The sequence below is a fragment of the Megalopta genalis genome, chromosome 8 (genome assembly GCF_051020955.1).
Source record: "Megalopta genalis isolate 19385.01 chromosome 8, iyMegGena1_principal, whole genome shotgun sequence".
NCBI lineage: Eukaryota > Metazoa > Arthropoda > Insecta > Hymenoptera > Halictidae > Megalopta > Megalopta genalis.
In genome coordinates, this window is record NC_135020.1 from 13,538,887 (window position 1) to 13,558,282 (window position 19,396).

A 19,396-nucleotide genomic window follows, 5' to 3' on the forward strand; every position below is an offset into this window, starting at 1 on the left:
TTGATCGAAGATAACTGAAACAAACAACGCACGCGCAGAGACGTTTTGCCGATCGATTGTCATCGTTTAAATCTTTGCCAAGAATCGTCGCGTGGCCTATCCTCGTTTTTATTTCAGATAATCGCATACAAGTAATACTGTATTTCGACATAAATTAGAATTTTACTAGTCATGGCGGCGCCTTGTTCCCAGTCGTGTTTTAACTCGCGTCCGAATCGAGTAACGTCCGGTTTTTACGAGAGCCAGAAGTAATAAAGCAGGATGCCGTAGACGCCGACGCCGGCCGCGATGAACCCGAGAAGCATGCTGGAATCGTTTTTCGCCGGCTTGTATTCCCAGTTGTCGACGTTGTCGTTTGTTGTCGCGCTTTGTTCACCTGCGGATAGAAATTAGTTCCGTAATTACGCGATCGTAAGAAAAGTTTGTCCGAACGTTACACCGTACACCTGTAGCGATACAAACGAATGACATGCAACCTCGTTTGCACCTGGACAAACTTGAAAGTTCGCTATGGTAGCGGTGCCGGTTACTGTGCCCTTTTTTTGCCGTGTTTTTCATTTGTTTGCTGGCATAATGAACTTTGTATTTATCGAATGAGAGACATGTTACATTCTTTTATTATATTGTTTTGTTTACTTTAGGATTATCTTGAAAGTCTAGATATCAATAACTTCGTTATTCTTTTGTTTTGCTTATTTTTGAGTAGAAAAAATTAAAAATTAACTTTATATTCATCGAATAAGACATATTGCACTCTTTTATTCTTTTATTTTGTTCACTTTAGGATATCTTAAAAGTCTAGATATCAATGATTTTGTTATTCTTTCGTTTTGTTTACGTTAGGATATCTTAAAGGTCGAGATAGCAATAATTTTGTTCTTCTTTTGTTTTGTTTACGTTAGGATATCTTAAAAGTCGAGATATCAATAATTTTGTTCTTCTTTTGTTTTGTTTACTTCAGGATATCTTAAAAGTTCGGATATCAATAATTTTGTTATTCTTTTGTTTAGTTTATTTTTGAGTAGATGAAATTTAAATTTAACTTTATATTTATCGAATAAGACATTTTGTATTCTTTTATTCTTTTTTTATTTTGTTTATTTTAGGATATCTTAAAAGTCTACATATCAATGATTTTGTTATTCTTTTGTTTTGTTTATTCTTTAGCAGAAAAAAATGTATAATTAACGTTATACTTATCGAATAAGGCACATTACATTTTTCTATTCAAAAATAAATAAAATAAGACACCAAAAGAATTATTGATATCTAGACTGTCTAGATATTCGAAAATCATTAAAATTGATGAATGAACAAATTTAACACATCTTATTCGATAAAAATATGAGGTTAATTATGCCCGAAAGCAAACCAAAGGCACAGCAATTGGTCACTCCACCCGGCTCCATTACTCCGGTTCACGAATACTGTTCAAAGTTGTTCATTATTTTATACACGGTGTCCCATAATTATGTTAAGGTGAAAGGAGTGATTCTTAAGGTAAATTGAAGGAACTTTCTCCTTAGCGAAAATGCAATCCGCGGCTTCGTTCGCGAGTTATTAACGAAAAACGCTGACCAATAAGAGCCTAGCGCTAGGCGAGCTCTCGCCAATCAGCGTAACTGTGCTTCGCCCGCTCGTTGGCTCGGCCGCCTCGCGCCAGCTGAACTCTCGCCTCTGATTGGTCACTGTTTTTCGTTAATAACTCGTAAACGAAGCCGCGGATTGCATTTTCGCCAAGGAAAAAGTCACTTCAAACGACCCGAGGAATCAAATGATCCCCCTTTCCAAGTGTTAACACAATTATGGTATACCCAGTAAATCTAGGCGCAATCAATTTCCAGGACAATTTAATGTTCTGATTAGAGCAATCCACTTTTGAGCGAGCTGTGTCGACATGCTTGTCCGAACTGGGCCGACAATTTGGGTTAACCCGCGGGGTGGTAGGAAGTTGACGGAGCCCGCGGGAAGCTAGGTCAGAACGTTGCGGTCGTTCGAGGGTCAAACACTGGAGGATATTCTAAAGTTTCGTACCGGGAGGGTCGGCGGCCGGATCTCCGGAAAAGGGCTCGCTCAAGACGCCAATTTTATAGCTCTCCCGCAGTTGCACGGCTTCGGTGGTGTGTCCGATTTCGTCGAAGCACGTTGTCCCGTCTTTCCCGGCCAGTTCGATCAGCACATCCTCGCCGCCCGGATGTTCCTTCGCGAACTTCGTGATGTCGTAAACGCCGCCATTGTACACGAACCATAGATCGTCCTCGTCGTTGTGCGCGGCCACCTCGACCGGTGAGAGTACTCGCGACATCTTTCCTGAAGAAGCTGTCCCGTTAGCCGAGCCGTAGATCTCTGCACGAGAAAAAAAATCGACAGCGAATTGGAACCGGTTCATCGATCCGCGAAAACCTCTGCCGAGGACTCTGCACGCTAGATCCTTCGCGGTTCACGCCCAGATCCCTGGATCTAGGCGGAAACCTTGGATCCCGTGGAAACGGTAGATCTCGTGGAATTTTTATTCGGGCCTCTCTCTTGATCGCGATAACATTGCGACCCGTGCTTTGAAAGGGAAAACAGTTCGCCGGGAACATCTGATACCGGAAGAAGAAAAGCGAGTTTGTGTCAGGGCCAGCATTCGTTGCTTACGTTGACTTACGTCAACGACTCTGACGCGACCTCGCTTTTCTATTTCTTCTTCTTTTTTTGGAATTCGTGGAAGCCGATATTTCACGGTCGGCTCTCTCCTTCGACGCCTATCGAAGGTCTCCATGCAAATCCGCGTCTATTTACATATTCCGGCGATGAGTTTGTGCGACGAGCGCGCGAGCAGATTTACGAATTGATCATTTTTTGGCTAATCGTGCGACGGCATTAGCAATGTTGCTATTTGTGTATGTACCGGTATTCTATTATTTTGCAAGATTTTCTTTAACCCTTTGCACTCGGGTAGCGACTCTGGGGCAACTCTAACATTTGTTTTGTCACGTTCTAAGGTAATTTTTATATCAACAAAGTTCAGACTTAACAAATTCTTGAAAGCGTGACCGTCGTGCAAGTCGCACAATTCAACTTGGTATTGCATAAAATACGTTCAGTCGTGTAAAATGAAAATGCTGCGAGTCAGAAGAATGATTTTAGATTTACAGTTAAGGCAGAGCTTCGAGTGCAAAGGATTAACGCTTAAACAGTGGACGTTTTTGACAAAAATGTAACTGTATATGCTTAGGATCATTTGCATAATGTTATTCGTATGCTTATGCTTTTAGCTACTTAGCTATTTCAATCTCTGTTTGACTATTTTTCATCTTTTGTTTAAATGCGATACTTTTGTAACGTATATAATTTAATAAGGAATATCAAAGTGGAATGAATTCTCCCGAATTTTCGTTTAGCTTGTAAACATAAATAAACAATTTTGGAAAAGGAGATATAATTGCCGATTGTCAATAACTATAGAAACGAGGTGCAAGCTTCGGTGAAAGGTTCTCCTCTTCTCTCTTCGTTTACAAGCTGAAGGAAAATTAGGGAGAATTTACTATAATTACAGTATATTGTCCACAAAAACAGACAATTTTGGAAGAGAAAATACGATTATTCAAGGCTCACAGCTGATTTTTATAATTGCCGATTGTCAACAATTATAAAAACGAGGTCTAAGTTTCGGTGAAAGGCTCTCCTCTTCACAAATTATTTATCTTCGTTTACAAGCTGAAGGAAAATTAGGGAGAATTTACTATAATTACAGTAAATTGTCCACGAAAACGGACAATTTTGGAAGAGAAAATACGATTATTCAAGGCTCACAGCTGATTTTTATAATTGCTGATTGTCAACAATTATAAAAAGGAGGTCTAAGTTTCGGTGAAAGGCTCTCCTCTTCACAAATTATTTATCTTTGTTTACAAGCTGAAGGAAAATTAGGGAGAATTTACTGTAATTACAGTAAATTGTCCACAAAAACGGACAATTTTGGAAGAGAAAATACGATTATTCAAGGCTCACAGCTGATTTTTATAATTGGTGATTGTCAACATTTATAAAAAGGAGGTCTAAGTTTCGGTGAAAGGCTCTCCTCTTCACAAATTATTTATCTTTGTTTACAAGCTGAAGGAAAATTAGGGAGAATTTACTGTAATTACAGTAAATTGTCCACAAAAATGGACAATGGACATGAGCCTCACGGCTCATTTTTATAATCACCGATTGTCAACAACTATAAAAATGAATCGCAAGGCTGCTATAATCGTACCTCGTCTTGCAAAATGGTCCATTTTTCTTTCCAAGCTGAGCGTCGATTAGAGAGAATTTATTATAGCCGTTCTTGACGAGTACACTCGTCACGATGAAATGGCAAAATGTTACGTTATCACGGCTGTTCTTGTCGAAGTATCGTCAAAAGTATCTAACTGGTTAATGAAACGTTACACTTCTAACTGTTGTCGACGAGTTGACTTGCCACTTCATGCTCGCCGTCAACGTCGTTCCATTCTCATTTCAATGAATAAATTGTGTGTCGTTGAATTCACGTTGATTACGATTTTGGCCGCGAACAAATTGCCAGTTCCAGTTGTCTCTAACCGTGTATCATACTAAGCACGTGCAATTGGAAGATCATTCGGTGAGAATAATCGGTATTTCTTGAGCCGTTTATTTTGAAAGTGGCATAAGTCACTTTATCGTAATGAAAAGCGGTGATTTTTTAATGTTTATACGAAATTATTTATACTGAGAAAAATATCAGTATCCTGTGTGAGATAACAAATACAAGTAGAGATCTTCTCGAAAGTTAGCATCCATATTTTTAAACGTGTTGAAACGCAAACCCTTAACCCTTTGCACTCGAATGGCGACTCTGAGGCGCCACTAAAAATTGGTATACTATTTTTCAAAATCATTCTGAGAGCATCAGACTCGTTTATGTATTTAAAAAGCTATTAAAATTGCATTGTACCTGCTGCAATAGGCTCAATTTCATATGCATAAATCGCAATAAATTATATAAAATAGAAATACTGTAGATCAGAAATCATATTTTGGATTTCGAATTCAAACAGCTTCGACTGCAAAGGGTTAAATATATCGACTTAAAAACGAAGTGACTTGCGCCACTTTCAAAATAAATGGCTCTATTGGAAAACTCTTTCGCCATGGCGCGGATGCAAATGCTTTGAAATAACCGCAATAGAGAGAGAGAGAGAGAGAGAGAGAGAGAGAGAGAGAGATACATAGAGAGAGAGAGAGAGAGAGATACATAGAGAGAGAGAGAGAGAGAGAGATACATAGAGAGAGGGAGAGAGAGAGAGAGATACATAGAGAGAGAGGGGGGAGAGAGAGAGAGGGAGATACATAGAGAGAGAGAGAGAGAGAGAGGGAGATACATAGAGAGAGAGAGAGGGAGATACAGAGAGAGAGAGAGAGAGAGAGAGGGAGAGGGAGATACATAGAGAGAGAGAGAGAGAGAGAGAGAGAGAGAGAGAGAGAGAGAGAGGGAGATACATAGAGAGAGAGAGAGGGAGATACAGAGAGAGAGAGAGAGAGAGAGAGAGAGAGAGGGAGAGGGAGATACATAGAGAGAGAGAGAGGGAGATACATAGAGAGAGAGAGAGGGAGATACAGAGAGAGAGAGAGGGAGAGGGAGATACATAGAGAGAGAGAGAGAGAGAGAGAGAGAGAGAGGTGTTCAGTTATATAAAATATTGCGAGGCAGAAATCTGTAACAAGACCGGATTTTACAGGTTCTCGGTGTATGCGACACGTGTCTCGTTGCGCTCGCGCATCTTTAATACCATGCTCTGCCTGTTAATCATGTTTGATACGTTCCTTCGGGCATGACGCAGCTTAAGACAATATCGTCTCGGAACAAGTTTGTTCTCCGTGATTTGTTTCTTTTAAATCGTTCAAGTAGCGCGAGATATCGCGGGATCGTTTTATTCGGATAAAAGGCCATCTAAATCGAAAGAACGCTGTGTCATCGTGACGCGTACTATGTATTTCCTGCAGCGTAGAGTTCTCGGCAGTAAAATGGACTCTATGTTGTCCTCGATATACAAGGTGGGCTTAGAAGTCGCTAGCCGGAAAAATCGAAGAAAACGGTGCACGATAAAATTAGTCGATTCTAAAATTCTAGTCGCGACTGCGGCGATTGATTAATGGCTTGATTGAATCGATGAAGTCGACTTTACAAAAAGAAATAGACGAAGAAATTTTATTCTGTACGTTCCGACTGACAGTAGCGGTCGTTAATTTAAGACGATGAATATTAATCTCAGTTATACGGATATTATATAAGCGTCATTTATTTAATTTTTATTTAATTTTGATTCGTTCCGTTTTGAAATCTACGGATGCGTACAAGACACGGTTGCTTTTATGTTTTCGATAGCTTGACTCTATTAATGATCGACGAAGAAATAGGACGTGAAACAACAGAAAGAAAGATAAATATTAACCGTTGCATCAATCGTAACGGATCGCGTTTGTTTCTGCAACCGATATTGCAACATTCGATTAACATTAGATTTACGAAACAAAATGACGGGTCTCTAATTGTTTAATTTACGATTATTCATATCGTGAAGATATACATTTACGAGTTATTTATTCTATTTATACGTCACTTACGGGCACAAATGTTACAATAATCCTTATTAAAAAAACCAGAATAAACGTCTTATTGTTACTTTCATAAACCAATATGAAACGGCGTCTTTTTTTGTGCTCCGCAAATCTAGCGTAAAGAAGGCAAAAAGATCGCGTAAGAAATCAACACCGAGTATCGAAAATTTACTATTCGCGTCTGCTAAAGTTCGTAAAGATTGAACAAGTCAGGAATACTGGAAAAAATAGCTGCGATCGGTGCTCGTTGTTTTACCAGTTTCTTTCTTCTCGTCTGAATTCGTTCGTCCGCCACTGTCTTTCTAGAATTCTCCAGAAAATTAATATTTCTCTAGAAAATTGATTTCTCTAGAGCAGTTTTATCGTATCTTCTCGCAACGAACGATCGAAACAGGGCAACTAAATCACGGCGAGGTTCGATTAATCTTAGTTCGACGAGCTCACCTGAATTTTCCCCGCGAGTTTTGTCGCCCGTTGAAAACGATTCGAGGCGTGAAACCGATCGCGGCACTCGTCGCACTGAAACGACGGATCGCCAGTTTTCTGTTTCTGGCCCTTGGATTTTATACCGCTGTCTCATTTGATGGAAATTTCTGGGCCGCGGTGCGCGGTGCACGGCCGCCGGTCATTTGCACAGAATGGGAACTGCGTTCGTCGATCAATGAATCCTTGATTAAACTATCGGCACCGGGCCGAATTCAATTTGTCAACACCGCCGGCCCGTTGTTGGTACACGTTTGTTCAGCCGGCCGGGATCTCCGGGAGTGGGGCGGGCGGGTTGGGGCGAAAAGTAACAAAAATCCGGCAATTATCTGCCGTCGGCCGGCGCGCGAACAAATAACCACAAGAGGGTGGTTTTCCCTTGGTTAATGAGCGCCGCTTATTAAGCCTCGAGTTTGCCGAGCAACGTGATACTTCGCCGGCTCAACGACGCGCCACCTTTCTCTCACCGTTCCCCCTTTCCCTCCGCTCCCCTATTTTTTCCTTGTTTAAACGAACTCGATTCTCCATTAATTCGGTGACGCTCCGGCGAACGCGAACGTTCGCTAATACCGGTCGCGGCGTCGTATCCGTTTCCCAATCCGTTAACCCAGTTTAATAACAACATTACCCTGCGAAACGTTCAACTCTTCCGGCGCGACGTTTTCCAACCCGCAAATCATTTAACTGGTCGCAACAACACGCGAGACTCTTGCGAACAGGAACGAGGTACGTTAATGTAACTCGTTTCGAGAACGGCGTTCCTAGTTTCACACCGAACGCATCGGATTCTATCGACATCGAATGTCACGCTGCGCGCGATGATTTCGAATATGACATTGTAAAGCGTAAAATTAGCTCGTTTTATGGGATGTAATGTACCATGGCTGTCACGGGTTCGACGCCGATAAACAAACGCGAGAGCATGTGTCTGCGAATGTTGTTTAATCAACGGAACATTTAACGCGCGTTTATTACTTTCCGAATTACGCGGGGAATTCGATCGATGCGGAATATTTCGTGTAAATATGAATTGTGGCCGATTTTACGAAGGGCGGGTTCGCGGGTATTTGCGAAAATACAGGGAAATTATGATACTTTCGGGATGTTAGAGATTCCTGAGGTCATTCGAAGCAACTTTTTCCTTTACAAAAATTTTCTCCGAGGCATCGTTTACGAGTTATTAACGAAGAAGCAGTGACCAATGAGAGGCGAGCGCGAGGCGGCCCAGTCAACGAGCTCACGCAGCCCAGTTCCACTGATTGGCTCGACCGCTCCGCGTCAGCTAATCTCGCCTCTCATTGGTCACCGTTTTTCGTTAATAACTCGTAAACCAAGCCACGGATTGCATTTTCGCTAAGGAAAAAGTTGCTTCAAATTACCTCCGGAACCCCTCATTTCCCGCTTATACAATAATTTTAGGACTCCCTGTATATTTTCATTGTTTCGATTTTCTCCTCTATTAAGTATACGTGAAATAAGAATCTCTAGTTCAGGTGCAACGGGAATACAGTAAATTCTGCCTAATTGACGCTTAAATTGTACACGAAACTGGACAATTTTGGATTATTATCACATTATATATAATATAATTGGAACATATTATATTTGGGATATGATTATTCGAGCCTCGCGGCTCGTTTTCATGGTTGTCGACGATCGGTATAAATAATCGTATCTTCTTTTCCCAAATTGTCCATTTTTGTGTACAATCTGTGAGTGTCAATTAGGAAGAATTTACTGTACTCGAACTTGTTTTCTCTTGCATTATTCGTTGCCGCAGATTTTCGAAACTTTCCGGGTAGCCGGTGTCCGTTAATAAATCAGCAAATTTGACGATCAATCCCCCTTCTGCATTTATAAGTCCTTTATCCCGGGATGGCACTCAAACATTCCGCCCCCGCCTCGCCAAACTTCCGGTACTGGATGAACCACTCGTTCCCGATTCTTCGGCGCTTCATTAATTGATGATTAAATTATAGACGGTCTTTGTTGTCACGGCGAATCAGGACGAACGTCAATGTCGTTTTAACAGGCCCCGCGATCGATTATAATCGAGTTGCCTGTAACTTCGTTGCCTGCCGAGCCTCCGAGGATCCGATTGAGAAAATCTTGGAATCGCTAAAGCCGACGAGATTTCTATCGAGTTTAACTCCTTGAAAGTTAGCCCGGTCGGCCGAGTGGACGAGTTGTCCTCTCTCTCTCTCTCTCTCTCTCTCTCTCTCTTTCTCTCTCTCTCTCTTTCTCTCGCTCTCGCTCTCTCTTTCTCTTTCTTTCTCTCTTATCGCCTTCCAATGATTGTTCATCTTCTTATCCATTCATCCAAAGATTCTTCAACTCGATTTCTGCTGTGCACTGTTTAATCGATTTTTTCCGCTGAATTAAAATCCGATCAAAATAAAAATTCTTTCTTTATCGAAACCCAAACGAAAGGTCAACGATGTTGGGATTAAATATTTCTTTGTGGTTAGAAAATCGAAAGTTTCAGTGTTCATTCAGTCAAAAGATTTCTTTCAAAATGGCATTGATACACGCTGTCCAAAAATTATGGCACCTCCGGGAAATTAGAGATGACCATAAAAAACGAGCCACAAGGCTCGAACAATCGTATCTCCTCTTCTAAAATTGTCCATTTTTTAGGACAATCTGAGCGTCAGTTAGAGAAACATCACTGTATTAAGAGTACCGTAAAGCGTTGTCATCGTTTAAGTAACGCACATACGCGAGTATAGTTCATCAATAACATAATCCCCGTCGCTTTGAATCACTTTTTCGCATCTACCAACAAGCTTCCCCGTTCTCTCTTTCCACAAAGGGAAACCAATAATCACACCAGTTGGAGGATTTCGAATACGAAGACATTTTCTGCGCTTAATATAATTTAATTATAAATATCTGGAGGAGCGGCAACGAGATCGTCACACGCGAATATCCCGACGTATAAAAGGTTTCAAGTTAGAGCAGATTACGGTCAAGGCAGGGGATAGAAGCGCTCACGAATTTTCACAAAAACCACCGAAGAAAGCTTTGAATCACTCTCTCTCGGCAGCTGTCGACGAAGTTTTTCACGAGCAACGCTCGAGCGGCTCTCCCTGTGTTCCAGGAGGCGGCAAACGGGCGGAGGTGCAACGAAAGTTAATCGTTACACCGTCAAAGGCAAAGAATAGATCTTTTTGCGCTCGAACTACGTCCGAAGGCCCCGGTTCGAACGGTTCGGCCGGAAGTTCGAGTGGTCCGCTGGTAATCGAGAAAATGGCACCGCGTTGTAAACGAAACTTCGAAACCTTCATTCTCGAGTGCGATTAACCCTTTGCAGCCGGAGCCGTTCTAACTAGAAATCCAAAATAGTTCTTCCGACCTATAGCGTTCTCATTTTATATGAATTTAGAATTTTGTAACTCGTGCAACAATTACGCTATTAATCAATGAAATGAATCATTAAAAATTACAATTTACCGTAGGAAATATTCATTTAACGCTTTTGTATTTTAAAAGTTGTCCTAAGTCGGCCACCGGTGACCGGCGCGCCCAAATTGATAGAAATATATATAATTGAAAACAAATGTCAATATCTAAATTTTGTATTATTACCATCGTCGATTCAAACAGTGACCCCTGTCACAATTAACATGTCAAACATGGTTATACATTGTAACTTATCTATTGCAGATAATATTTCAACATTATATGTGTATCACATAAAAGAAAATTCATCGTGGCGCCACGGACAATTTCTGTAAAATCGGCGTGGCATTCAACGTGTTAAGGGTTTCATAAATATAAACAAAATTTGATTACGTTATCGTTATCTTCAAACGTGACATAACAATTTTTAATGGCGTCTTAGAGTCGCCACTCGACTGCAAAGGGTTAATCCCTCGAGACTGTTATCCGCTTGTGACAGTTACGGGCTCTCGTAATGCACAAAATATTGCTCGATGTTGCTCGATAATTCAATAAATATTGCTCGATGTTGCTCGATAATTCAATAAATATTGCTCGATGTTGCTCGATAATTCAATAAATATTGCTCGATGTTGCTCGATAATTCAATAAATATTGCTCGATGTTGCTCGATAATTCAATAAATATTGCTCGCATTCGTTAGCAACTTAATCGCGTCCGAATCGAATACACCCCCGTACGCCATTTTCATTTTATCTATTCGTTTGCTGTTCTTTAACGCTTCGACCGTCGCGTCAACAATCTCCAAATAAAATTAAAGTACTTCTTTTGACTAAACTGAAGCACTGTATTTAACCAGTTAGCTGCGTTCGACGAGTATGTTCGTTACAGAGAAGTGGCAGTATTTTTTGTCACGACGAGTATACTCGTCGCGCGTAAAAAGCAGCGACCACTGACTATTTAAATCGTAGTTTTAGCGAAAGCAAAAATATATTCTGAAATTTCAAGATTTTTAGAATATTTTGAGGCCGATCTTACACGAAGGTGTTCAAATTGTTATAAAAATAAGATTAGAAAATGATGTGTCGTTCCTTACTTTTCTGAATACCACTTCACAGCAGCAGTTTGAATTTTTAACTTTTATAAGTGAATAAATAATTATTAATTTTATTAAGTGAATAAATAAGTATTAAAAGTTAGTAATAAAATTGTTAATTTTATAAAATAAAACCGTCTCTTTGATCCAACTGATTTTAACAGCGCCACTTTGTGTTCGACGAGTATACTCGTCGTCGCTTGACTCTCGCTCTGAAAAGGGGGCGGCGCAGCGAATTAATCGATTAAATTTGATAATTGATCGATCGAATTAAAAGCACAAAGCGAAGTGTTAATAATAGCAATCACACTTGTTTAACATTCCTACGCTTTGCGAATCTTCGTGAAATCAGGAAATTATAATATTGATTTTCGAATCCGAGTTAAATAATTCGGTCGCCCGCATTAACCCTTTGCAGTCGGAGCCATTTTAACTCGAAATCCAAAATAGTTTTTCCGACACTGATAGCGTTTCCATTTTGTATGAAACAGAATTTTGTAACTCGTGCAACAGTTTGCACTGTGTCGAGAGTTACATAAATATAAACAAAATTTGATAACGTTAACATTATTTTCAAACGTGACAAAACAATTTTTCGTGGCGTCGCCACTCGACTGCAAAGGGTTAACGCGGACGATAACGCGAATTATTTACTCGGATTCGAAAATCAATACTATAATTTCCTAATTTCACGAGGATTCGCAAAGCGTGGAAATGTTAAACAAGTAATCGATATTACAACACTTCGCTTTGCGATTTTAATTGCTACGTTGCTTAGCAAATTATTCGAAAACGGAGGAAGGACATGCAATTTTTAGACCGGATTCTTGGATCTCGCGAATCACTCGCGTCGAAGTAAACCCGCCGGAATCGCGATCCTGCGATCGACAGAAAATTCCGTCAACGCGACAAAGCGATACGAAAAAGCCCGGCGATTTTTACAAACTTTTTACAAATCAGCCATTTATTCGCCTCGAAGAAAGTCCTTCTTCGGGCCGGTCATCGTTCGACTCGAAGCGATCGTGTGCGCTCCGCGCTATCGAACGCGCCATTAGCCCCCCTCGGTCCCCTAACAATAGGGGTACGCGTTATCTTCGAATCTCCCCGTTTCGCTGCCTGTTTTTTGCGGCTCGGTTACGATCTCCACGCCCTCTTATCGCCTCAAATAATAACGCTAATCCCGTGAAAAATCACGCGACGCAACTTTCTTTCGTAATTCTGCCGATCGGTTCTCACGCTAAAGCGGCCGACGAACGGCTTTACATGAAAGATTTAACGGCGTCGCAGATTTCGCAATCGAGTCGCAATTCGATTGATCATCGCGCGTTTCAGCGCGAAATGTCGATTAGATAATCGTGTTCGATCAACGAGACTAGCAATTTTCTTTCGGTTGCGTAACGCGTCCGCGTCGGGGAGAAGTTGTAAATCGAGGCAGGCGAACTCGAGGATTGAAAGACAACGAGCGTTTAAAGCGCACGATTACGGAGATACGGGAACACGGGAGGAATAATTATTTCGAGAAATCGATCGGTCCGAGAGGAAACAAATGAAGAGCGACTTTCTCGCTGGGCGTTGGCCACCCCACGGGGCGAGAAGAGAGAGCGAGTCGTGAGAAAACCACCGAGTGCGAAGGTCGTACACGTTTATGTTTCGTAGTTTTTCTTGTGAAATATGTATTGCTATTCGCCGTGCATCGTTTTCTTCGGTTCATCGGGACATCTTTAATCGACTACAAAATACTGTATAATCATTTTTCTAAGCAGACAGTGTTCGAACTGTTGTTAAGTGTGGCGCGTTGTGTTTTAACCCTTTCGTGGGCGCAATACGAATGTTCAAAATAATTGGAATATTCGCTTACCATTATTTTTTTCGTATAGCAATGCAGCTGTTGTTCGCGGTCTTGTTAGTTTTCATTTTTCATCCCTTAAAATTGGGGATGGTGGGACCTATATATATATATATATATATATATATAGATGGCAGCACGTTTCAACGGTGGGAATATTTGAGCCTGGCGTTCATACGCAAAGTGGGTGGGAAGCTTGGTTCCAAGTGCCTGTGAAAGGGTTAAATGCTCGAACTGTCTTCGGTGGAAAATTATGGAGATTTCTAGTAATAAGCGAGTAATAAGTGAATATTATTCCGTTCTCTCAAATGGGAACAAAATTTTATTCTCTGGTCGTCGATATTTGAGAATTCGAGTGAATATAAATTTCTTTTTCTTCAACAATATTATATACAAAAATTATATGTTATATATATAAAAAATATTATGTAATATATAATATTATTTACTATATTATTATATATATCATATACTATATACTATATTATATAAAAATTATATAATTCTATATATTATATACTATATATATAAAAATTATATAATTATTATAAATAAATTGTTATAAATTACATGCAATATATATATATATATATATATATATATATATATATATTTATTTATTATAATCGAAGAAGCTCTAATCATTGTAACTGCTGCAGCTTTCACAGAGACGATAATTTGATTGTGGAAAACAAATTTCGAACGATTATCATTAATTTCCTTTACCGAAATTTCCTCTACTGGATGTTCAAAAAATGAACATCGATTTCATAACAAACATGAACATAACAGAACCTTCGCGTCGCGCAAGAAAAAGTGGGAGTTCCAAGTTGGTCGGATCCGTGGGCGGGAAACGCGAGCGACCGTTAATGTTAATCACACCGTCGGCTCGCGATATTTTTCTTCGGGGGCGATAATTGCTTCGGAACCGTTCAGACCGTTCTACGAGGCAGGAGAACACGCGCGCGGCCCGGCTAATCAACGAGGGTGGGACAGCGCGACCCGTGAGGGCCGGGTTGGGGGGGCAAAGAAGAGATTAAAGGTGACCGAATGGCCAGGTTCGCCGCCTTTAGCCCGACCCTGTCTCCGAGGGCACGATCTCCTCGTGCCGGCGACGAGGGGGTTGCTCGGCTGTTTAAGCAACTTGTGGCACGCGATCCGCCCATTGGCGCCCGACAATTGCTCCGCGGCGAGTTATCGAGCCGAGAAACGCGACGAGAGGTTTCACTTTCTCCGGATCACCGCGCCACGGTGTCTCGATAAGACGCGAAAATTACTCGCCCACCACCCTCCCTCTACCCCCGCGATTTTTAACACGCTCGCGTTGATGGTATCCTAGAGTTTCTCGCTATGACGCGCTTCCGATAAAACAAGCTCGGTGACCTGACGCACTATGCGGCAATCGCGCGCCACACGTGGTGAAAAGTCACTTTATATAAAAGAAGTTTTAAAATTTGTTAATTATTTAAAAATAGTTATTTAAATTTAAAATTAAAATTAAAATTTTTTATATAATTTAACTTTGAAATTAAAAATTAAAAATTAAAAATTTAACTTTGAAATTTAAAATTAAAATTTAGAATCTAAAATGTTATAAATAAGTTTTATAAGATATGCTCATAGTGAAGGAAATGTGTGCACCAATAGTTATTTAGACACGTGTGCCATAATGTGTTATGCCTTTTTTTATCACTTGTCCGTTTCGAACAGGACTTCATAAGCTTCGAAGCAATCAATCTCTCGACCAATCTGAGATTAAAATCGTCGATTCGAAGTGAAATTAAATCGTAAGAGATAGAAATAAATTTACCTCGCGTGTACTTAAATTATACCACGAACTAAATTTTTATGTTTCTAATACTTTCTAAGTTATATCTAATTGAATAATATTAAATTTTCACTTAATTTCTTAACGATGAACGCAGCTGGATGCAGTGTCAATTTTAGTTGCATTCTAAACAGTGAAATCTTACCTTTTCGTTAGCAAAAAAATTGTCTGCTACCAGCTGCTATTGCAAAAGTTGCAAAAGCAAACATTGGAACATGTGCGAGCGTAGCCTGAACGGATTAAGTTACGCTCGCGGAGACATTTTTTTGAACATATACGAAAGCAAATTAGTTAGCTAATATTGCTTACTTATGTCACTGATATTGCTCATTGGATTAAAAGATATATTATACAATATATTATTACAATATATTATACAATATATCGTTACAATATACAAAATATAATATACTGATCTATTCTTTATAATAACATCGAATTCATAATTAAAACGTGTATTATTTGTCCCCGCCCTAAAGTTCATACATTACTTAAAATATCAGTGTGCTTATTGATAAATAAAACATATAAAATACAATTTTAAACAATCGCTTCAAAAACACGATTCTCCCTAATTTACTAATTATTTAACGAAAGAAGTGAGAGAGAATGCACGATGAATATTCTCTACAAATGTTACGCAATTTTTCTATACTACCGTATCATCAGCTAAAACGTCCATATTTACAAAATTGTAATGATTCAAGTGGATTACAAGTGTCTTGAGAAATGAAATGCAAGATTTGTTATTTAAAAAAAGAATAAAATAAAACAACATCGTATAAAAACAGTAATTGCATATTACAATAGCATAGCATATTATAATACATAACTAGCATAGCATCAGAAATAAAGACCAAAAAAAAAAAGAAAATAAATTAAATATGTATTTGAACATGTATTATATGTGCAAGTATAAAATAAAAAAAATGTATTAGGCATGCAGAGGATTTCAGCGTAAAATGCTTTTCACCGCGTTTGGCGTGCGTCTGCCCCATAGGGCAACGCCCGGTGTACCCTAAGCGTCCCGTTATCCGAGGATACAGGCACGCACTCTCGCAAATAATATTGTTTCCTGATTGTTGCTTATCTCGCGGTCGATTAGCCCCCTCCGGTATCATATGCGGTGACTGGAAAATTTAATTCAACGCGATACCGGCACATATTCGTATATTCGTATTCTGCTGCGTTATACGTGCGATATATCTAACCTGGCTATCGTTGTTCGTGTGTTACAGAAAACTGGCGCCAGAATCAAGATCTACTCGCACTGCTGTCCCCACAGCACAGATCGGCTGATCAGCATCTGTGGGAAGCCGAACACATGCATCGAATGCATCCGCGAACTGATCGCCACTATTAAGACTGTAAGTATATACGGATTTCGTAACATTCTAATGCGACATGTTTTCTTTTTTTCTGGAATTTTGAGGTTTTCGAAGTTAAGGAATATGCTATACGTTAAGCCTTTAGGTGTCCAGTCTGCGTGGAAAATTCGATCTACCACGATCTTTGCAGTCGAATTTTAACTCTAAATTTCCGAAATAGTTTCTCCGAACTATAGTATTTATATCTTGCAGGAATTATTGCATTTTGTGTATATGAAATTGAGTCATGTAACTCATACATCAGTTATGATGTAACAGTTTTCTTTTCTAATATAAACAAATTTGATAATTTAAAATTATTTTGAGTTACATTTACAATGGATTAAACGATTTATAATATGAGTATAATGCAAGTACTTTTTAATGTAGTGTAATGAAAATAAATGTGATGATGATCATGAAATGATCATGCCACATCGATTCTACACTCTCAATTTAGTGGGAAATAACATAACAATATCCCGCGATATTGACCTTGACTGATTCTTTTCAAGATCAGAAAGTTATTTTATTACTTTCTACTTGTCTCAAGCACCAAACTTGTTGACGGCAATCTGTTAACAAATCTTAACAAATGTGGTGCATGAGACAAGTAGCAAGCGATAAATTAAAAAGAAATATTTCAACATTTTGACCTTGCTAACATTATTTTATGCTAAATGGAAGGTGTAGAAGTGATCTAGCATAATTGTGACGTTCATTTTTTACACTCTGAACAAGCAATACGATCACAACGCCATTGATATTATACGAGTGTAATGTAAGGTCTTAAAAAAATAATACAAAAAGTAGATATTTCTTCAATTAGGCGTTCTCATTTTAGTCAGCTTCTTGAAAAACAAAAGAAATGTGAGAAAGAGTTAAGAATAGAACAGAAATGACATTTTATGAAAATTAGAACCGAATGAAACAGATTATAATGCCATCGTAAGTAAGCCTGTCTCTTGAAGGTCAGAATAGCAAAAAGACAATGAATGCCTAATCGAAGACTATGAAGAACCTATATATGTTCATCGTCATGCAATTGTTTTACATATTACAATCATGTCTTTAATTACAATCGATGTCACGCGATCGACGATGTACCAACATTATCGTGTCTTTAATCTACACTCTAGTCTATTCTTTGGCGAATTATAATTCGTTTCTTACTCTGTAATTTATTTCCAGTCTATCATTTGTTTCGTCGTAAGAATCGAATGACTTTCATTATTGCATCTGCTCTTCATCTCTTATTTTCCTTAACTTGTTCCTTCAATCTTCCAAGTCTTCCACTTTTACATTCATCCTCCCCATCACTACTTCCTCCTTCCATTAAACATATAGCATTCCACTGTCATGAAGGGTGTCCCATAATTATGTTAACACCCGGAAATGAGCGGTTCCTGAGGTCATTTGGAGTAACTTTTTCCTTAGCGAAAATGCAATCCGCGGCTTCGTTCGCGAGTTATTAACGGAAAACGCTGACCAATCACAGACGAGCTTGCCCAGCGCTAGGCGACCGAGCCGACCAGAGGCGACTCGCCCTGCGCTAGGCGGCCGAGCCAATCAGAGGCGAGCTCGCGCAGCGCTAGGCGGCCGAGCCGATCAGAGGCGAGCTCGCGCTAGACGGCCGAGTCAATCAGCGGAGCTGGGCTTCGACCGCTCGTTGGCTCGGCCGCCTCGCTACAGTTGAATTCGCTCCTCTGATTGGTCAGTGTTTTTCGTTAATAACTCTTGAACAAAGCCGTGGATTGCATTTTCGCTAAGGAAAAAGTTGCTTCAAATGACCTCAGGAATCACACTGTTCCAGGTATTAACATAATTATAGTGCACCCAGTATATACATTTAATAGCATCCTACTTCCTCTCGTGCAAATCTCTCGCACGCTCTTTCCTCTAGGTTCCGCCAATATTCGTTCCTCGCTTCCGTTTCCTCATCCAACTCAAACAAATCAGATTTCGGCCACCTCAGTTTCCAGTCTTCCCCGGATAATCTCGCTAACGTTCTCATTGTTATATTCCAGTCCCCCTTGAAGGGTGTGAACAACCCGTACGATCCGCACAATTTCGATGACTATTACGCCGACGATTACGGCGGTTATGGCAGCGGCGAGGGTGGCCAAGGCAAAGGCGGCGGTTTCGGCGGCCCAGGAGGTCGAGGTGGCGGCGGTGGTGGGGGCGGTGGCGGTGGCGGAGGCATGCCACCGAGACGCGACAACCGTGGTGGAGGGCCGGGTGATATGAACCGCGGTTTTCCGCCGCCACCTCGAGGTGGACCTCGCGGCGGCGGCGGCGGGGGTGGTGGAATGTCTGGCGGACCACCCGACCGCGGCTTTGGAGGTAATCGTGGCAGTGGAGGCGGCGGTGGCGGTGGCTATGAGGGTGGCCGAGGCGGCTACGGAGGCAACAGAGGCGGCCCACCACCGTACGGGGGTGGAAACTACAACGGTAAGGATATTGGACGCGAAGAATCTGTTGCTAGCTGAGAACTAAGGCAGTTATGCGTTACCGGGGATTGTGCGTTTCTCGGATTTTTTAGTTGCCGCGAGCTTGCCGATGTTTCTTTCACCATTGGTTTGCTAACTGTTGTTAAGGGGGTGTAGGATGTTAGCTTTGTAACTTTTAAAAGACGGTTAAAGTTCACCTCGAGCCAAAAGTGTGTACTGTGTGGGATACTAGCTACTGGAATCTCAAATCTGTGATCTGAAATAAAGTGAACTCAAATATGGTAAACTATTGTACAATTATATAGTACAATATAG

The 19,396-nt window shown here is 40.4% G+C and overlaps 2 protein-coding genes across 5 annotated transcripts in view; one reads left to right on the top strand and one right to left on the bottom strand.

The window, feature by feature from the left end:
* Positions 1-19,396, top strand: part of HnRNP-K (Heterogeneous nuclear ribonucleoprotein K) — a 301,352-nt gene that overhangs the window by 275,706 nt on the left and 6,250 nt on the right. For all 4 annotated transcript variants that reach the window (XM_033465311.2, XM_076524287.1, XM_033465312.2 and 1 more), the window contains 2 exons: positions 16,503-16,631; positions 18,659-19,082. In XM_033465311.2, coding sequence (XP_033321202.1) covers positions 16,503-16,631; positions 18,659-19,082 — 553 coding nt within the window. The remainder of the gene's footprint in view (positions 1-16,502; positions 16,632-18,658; positions 19,083-19,396) is intronic.
* LOC117217600 (cytochrome b5) lies at positions 88-7,211 on the bottom strand. The gene is made up of 3 exons (XM_033465322.2): positions 7,054-7,211; positions 2,035-2,346; positions 88-376 (listed from the first exon to the last, which is right to left on the bottom strand). Exons 1-3 carry the CDS (start codon positions 7,187-7,189, stop codon positions 234-236), a joined length of 591 nt encoding a protein of 196 aa, XP_033321213.2. The 5' UTR covers positions 7,190-7,211; the 3' UTR covers positions 88-233.